The sequence below is a fragment of the Leuciscus leuciscus genome (genome assembly GCF_965113295.1).
Source record: "Leuciscus leuciscus genome assembly, contig: HAP1_SCAFFOLD_384, whole genome shotgun sequence".
NCBI lineage: Eukaryota > Metazoa > Chordata > Actinopteri > Cypriniformes > Leuciscidae > Leuciscus > Leuciscus leuciscus.
The window spans coordinates 2,773-8,391 of NW_028118355.1; the positions used below are offsets into that span (position 1 = coordinate 2,773).

Genomic DNA, 5,619 nt, shown 5'->3' on the forward strand with positions numbered 1-5,619 from the left:
GTGTGTGTTGTCAGTGATGTGTGTGTTGCAGTGATGTGTGTGTGTTGTCAGTGATGTGTGTGTGTTGTCTGTGATGTGTGTGTGTTGTCTGTGATGTGTGTGTGTTGTCAGTGATGTGTGTGTGTGTGTGTGTGTGTGTGTGTGTGTGTGTGTGTTGTCAGTGATGTGTGTGTTGTCAGTGATGTGTGTGTGTGTGTGTGTGTGTGTGTGTGTGTGTGTGTGTGTGTGTGTGTGTGTGTGTGTGTGTTGCAGTGATGTGTGTGTTGCAGACAGTGATGTGTGTGTTGCAGACAGTGATGTGTGTGTGTTGTCAGTGATGTGTGTGTGTTTTCAGTGATGTGTGTGTGTGTGTTGTCAGTGGTGTGTGTGTTGCAGTGATGTGTGTGTTGCAGACAGTGATGTGTGTGTGTTGTCAGTGATGTGTGTGTCCGCAGTGATGTGTGTGTGTGTGTGTGTGTGTGTGTGTGTGTGTGTGTTGTCAGTGGTGTGTGTGTTGCAGTGATGTGTGTGTTGCAGACAGTGATGTGTGTGTGTTGTCAGTGATGTGTGTGTCCGCAGTGATGTGTGTGTCCGCAGTGATGTGTGTGTGTGTGTGTGTGTGTGTGTGTGTGTGTTGTCAGTGATGTGTGTGTTGCAGTGATGTGTGTGTTGCAGACAGTGATGTGTGTGTGTTGTCAGTGATGTGTGTGTGTGTGTTGTCAGTGATGTGTGTGTCCGCAGTGATGTGTGTGTCCGCAGTGATGTGTGTGTGTGTGTGTGTGTTGTCAGTGATGTGTGTGTTGCAGTGATATCACTACAGCCCCAGACTGACCCTGGTTTCATGTTAAACTCTCACCTGTGACAAACCCAGATGAACTGAAGCTGTTTCTGAAATGTACATGATTTTACCGTCAGACGCCACGACAAACACAAACCCATCCAGCGTCTGAAAAATGCCAGAATACATAAAACATCATGTTTTTATATGATAAATTTACATAATCATCAGACAAGAAATTAGAATCAAATATAATGTTGATTTTAAAGCGTATGACCTGCAGGAGGTGAGATCCCAGATCCCTGGCCATGAGATCCCGAGGACTGAGCCGTGCTGACTGACCCCAGGCCCCTCCGAGACCTACACACACGCGCACACACACGAACAAACAAAGACAGGTCAGTCAAACCTTCATTACAAACACAGTTTTATTAGCGAACGTCGAGCTTGAATCCCGTCATCAATAAACGGCATATTCCCATTCCTGCATAAACAGCTTCGCGAGCGCGCTCTTTATGCGCAGAAATGACCTTTAACGGGCATCCGACGCGCACTTTTTTTAGCGTGTAAATGATACGAAATACACACACAACCAGTTTTACACAGCGGCTCAATGCTGCGAAACAGATGCACGTAAAATATTAGTTTTGCGTATAAAGAACACAAAAAGAAAAGCATGAACTCGTGCTATATAGGCTACGCAGAGCCGGGATGTGAATAACTCATTTAGCTTTATATATTATATAATTAGCAAAAGTGGATTGTCTTAGAATCATAAACTAATTTAAACTGCAGTTTAACGGTAGGTCATCGATCTTTATTATTAGGCTACATTAAACAGATTAAACTAATTTATTTCTAAACTTAATGTGGAGAATCTGAAAAAATAACTAAAAACAATTGTGGATTTATGTAACGTAAAATATTATTTCTCTTTATTACTAAAATATTACTTCTAATGTGTTTATTATAATTACATAAAATGACCCAACTTTCAACGAAACAATTTTACACAGGCTATAGGCTATATTGTATAGGCTACTGGTAAAAGGTCAATTACAGAATTGCAACAACACATTATTATCGCATCATTTAATATAACTAATCCAGGGCCCCTGTTTCGCCAGGTTTGGCCCCTCTGGAATCGCATCGCATCAAAGCATTTTATTAAACCGCGCGTTGTTGTCCTGTGGCGGTAGAGATGAAGAGAGTCGTTTATTTTCGCCAAAGCCTTTTACACTGAAGAAGAAATGAGTCGATGACCAACGCAGAGAAGCGAGCCCGCGTGATGATGATGATGATGATGATGATGAGGGCCGGTTATGAATGATTCGTCTCTCAAGGCTTGTAAAACGCGCATTATAATTGTTGCCACGCACTTGATTATACATAAACGCTCTCTCATACATGTTGTGTGTAACTATCCAGATCAGATCATTGACTTGATTTGATTAGCCTACTTTGAATTTCGTCCAGCAAAACGAAATAATCTGTAAGACATTTCATTTATTAAATGTAGAGTTAAAATGTAAAGTTTTAATTATAAAAACTTAAATTATATCCCGAATTAGGACGTCATTATAATGCAGCCAGAGATAAATTATGACCATCGACCGATCATAACTATCACAGAGACCCGAGAAAACATACCGGTCAAAGATATTAATCATGTTCACGTATAGAGAGAAATAATATTAATCTATGCAACTGTCCAGAGTTGCTTTTACAGTAGACTATTATATGTTTGTTTTAAACAATCATGATATGCAAACGTTCAGAGTCCGCTATCAGAGAACAGATGCAGCGACACAATAACATGTCAAAATAAATTGGTTCGTTTTGCTTGTATAAATTGAGCGTGCATGATAATATTACAGATACATTAATTTTACTCGATTTGTGTTAATTTGTAAGATTATACAGCAGATGTTTTTGTTTTGTTCAGTTTGATTTGTGTTATTTAGCATGTGTCGAGCTGTTATGTCATCCCTGCTCATCATCACACAATAATACAAGATTCAATCAAATAATTAAATCAAATAATTAATTCTGTTCAACATAAAAGATGATATTTTGAAGAATGTTGGTTTCGGTGCCCATTGAATTCAATTGTATGAACGGGAAAAAAGACCCAATCAGACATTTCTCAGAATCTCTTATGTTTAAAAGAATGAATCATATTTGGAGTAAATATCGACAGAATGTTTATTTTTATGTGAACTATACCTTTAAAATAAATATGTTCCCCAGTTACCGCTGAAACACTGCCTCCGTCAAAGAAATGAACTGAACAAAATTCGACTAATTTATAGAAGAAATATCTCTAGATTATAGGCTCTTTAGGCCCAATGCGATCCGATATGAATTTGTGAAATATTTATCCCGTATAGGCTACGATTTGAAATCTGTTATGATTCAATATAAATTTAGCTTTTGATTCTCAGCAAAATATTCTGAATGTTTTTGACAGCGACGGAAAGAGAAAATGACTGAATCTGTGATGGTTTTTTGGGTTTTATGTGAGCTGATAATTTTTTTTTAAATAATGAAAACTAATAAAACTAGTTTTGTAAGCGCTGAATGCTATAAATCCTAAAGTCAGAGGATCATTGCTTTAACGCTGTATTTTCACATGATTTTCCCGAACATTTAATCGCAATCATTTCATTTCATCGAACCGAACTCATAATTATTATTTTATTATTTTTAAGTGGTTAGACATACACACACACACACACACACACACACACACACACACACACACACACACACACACATTATTATTATTTTAATTTCATTCAATTCAGCTTAAAGCATTTTAAAATTTAAAAAAATGCTTTAAGCTGAATTGAATGAAATTAAATGATAATAGTCAAGTCAAGTCAAGTTTATTTGTATAGCGCTTTTCACAATACAGATTGTATCAAAGCAGCTTCACAGTATTCAATTTAAATAATACAACAAAGTTTGTTTCAAGAGGAATTTATTAATTGATAAAATTAAATTAAATATCCCCAAAATATCCCCAAAATCCCCAAACAAAATAGTGTGTGTGTGTGTGTGTGTGTGTCTTACCCTCAGGGAACAGGCCTCGGATCCTCAGGTAGCTGCTGGTCAGTGTGTGTGTGTGTGTGTGTGTGTGTGTGTGTGTGTGTGTGTGTGTGTGTGTTACCCTCAGGGAACAGGCCTCGGATCCTCAGGTAGCTGCTGGTCAGTGTGTGTGTGTGTGTGTGTGTGTGTGTGTGTGTGTGTGTGTGTGTGTGTGTGTGTGTGTTACCCTCAGGGAACAGGCCTCGGATCCTCTGCTGGTCAGTGTGTGTGTGTGTGTGTGTGTGTGTGTGTGTGTGTGTGTGTGTGTGTGTGTGTGTGTGTGTGTGTGTGTGTGTGTGTGTGTGTGTGTGTTACCCTCAGGGAACAGGCCTCGGATCCTCTGCTGGTCAGTGTGTGTGTGTGTGTGTGTGTGTGTGTGTGTGTGTGTGTGTGTGTGTGTGTGTGTGTGTGTGTGTGTTACCCTCAGGGAACAGGCCTCGGATCCTCAGGTAACTGCTGGTCAGTCTGATGATGGACGCTTTGTCCAGCTGAGATGTGATCGCGGACGGCAGAGGCAACAGTTTGGCCAGCTCATAAAACTCTCCATTTTCCTTTTCTCTTCGTGTCTTCGCTGCATTCTTGGACTTTTCCTTCATTTCTCACACATGCAGAATATGGACGAGTTTTCACTGTAATAATGCTCACTCGCTACAACATGTTTCGCGGGTCATTAATGGTTTTTCCTGCGTCTTTTCCGTTTGTTGCAGTGAAAGACTGAAGCTTCCCGATAGTCCTGATGTTTGCCAATTAAATTATATAAAATGAAACGACTGCATGTAAATCACTGACGAAACTCTTCACAAAAACTGAAGGTCTTCCTAGAAAAGTCCTTCAATAAATCATCCAGATTTTGATTCTGATAACTTCTGATATAAACAGTTGAACTCCATTCCATCGGGAAATCTCTTTTCGCTTTTGGCTTCGACGCGCTTTGACGTTTTGATTTGAAAATGACAGATTACAGTGATGCAATAATACGAACTTCTAATAAATCCATGACGCTGAGCATACAAAGAAAAACAGGTAAGGATGAGTTCACGAACATCTGTTCAATATGTCGTTGTACTCCAAGTCCTCCACTTTATTTCCATTTTAAAATATTTTATTTTCTCTCTTTCTTTTTTTTTATTCCTCTCGACGCCTGAAAATTCCTCTCAAGACTCCTCAGATTCCGTTCAGCCTTTCCATTATTCCTGCGCTTTGATCGCCTGAGAGAGAGAGAGAGAGAGAGAGAGAGAGAGGGAGGGCGGATCATGAAGACTGAATGACACTCGTGACGTCACAGTCTCTTGCGTGTGAGGAAGGATGGTGATGGTGATCAAGCAAAAAACAAAACAAAAAGCATTTATTATTGAATTATTGGCTGTCTTACCAAATTCGTTTTTTTTTTTTTTCTAGATTAGCCTAATATTTATTGACTTTTAACAATGTAATAATCAGTTTCCATGTCTGGCTGAATTATGCAGCGTTTGATACTATAGATCATCAAATAGGCTACTCGTAGATCGACTACAAAATGACACCGGTATTCAGGGACAGGCATTAAGTTGGTTTAGATCGTACCTATCAGACCGTTACCATTTTGTCTATTTAAATTGGGAAAAATCTAAGATAACGTCAGGAAATTATGGAGTGCCGCAAGGATCTGTGTTCGGCCCTCTGGTTTCTTCACAAGGTTGTCTATATGAGGCTTAAAAGTGAGAGCATCATCAAGCCAGATACCAAGGTACTTATAAGAATGAACCACCTCTATGACACTTCCAGTCAAAGTG

At 39.2% G+C, this 5,619-nt stretch overlaps 1 protein-coding gene across 1 annotated transcript; it reads right to left on the reverse strand.

The window, feature by feature from the left end:
• Positions 1 to 784: 784 nt before the first annotated feature.
• LOC309491604 (single-minded homolog 2-like) lies at positions 785 to 5,050 on the reverse strand. Its single transcript, XM_082190667.1, has 3 exons — positions 4,269 to 5,050; positions 1,035 to 1,117; positions 785 to 925 (listed from the first exon to the last, which is right to left on the reverse strand). The coding sequence occupies exons 1-3, from the start codon at positions 4,441 to 4,443 to the stop codon at positions 824 to 826; spliced, it is 360 nt and encodes a 119-aa protein (XP_082046793.1). The 5' UTR covers positions 4,444 to 5,050; the 3' UTR covers positions 785 to 823.
• Positions 5,051 to 5,619: the final 569 nt, after the last annotated feature.

Coding starts and splice junctions, on each gene's coding strand:
- LOC309491604 (XM_082190667.1), bottom strand. CDS start 4,443: ATGAAGGAAAAGTCCAAGAATGCAGCGAAGACACGAAGAGAAAAGGAA. Junction 1,118..4,268: donor CCGAGGCCTGTTCCCTGAGG/GTAACACACACA, acceptor GCGTGTGTGTAG/GTCTCGGAGGGGCCTGGGGT. Junction 926..1,034: donor TGGGATCTCACCTCCTGCAG/GTCATACGCTTT, acceptor GGCATTTTTCAG/ACGCTGGATGGGTTTGTGTT.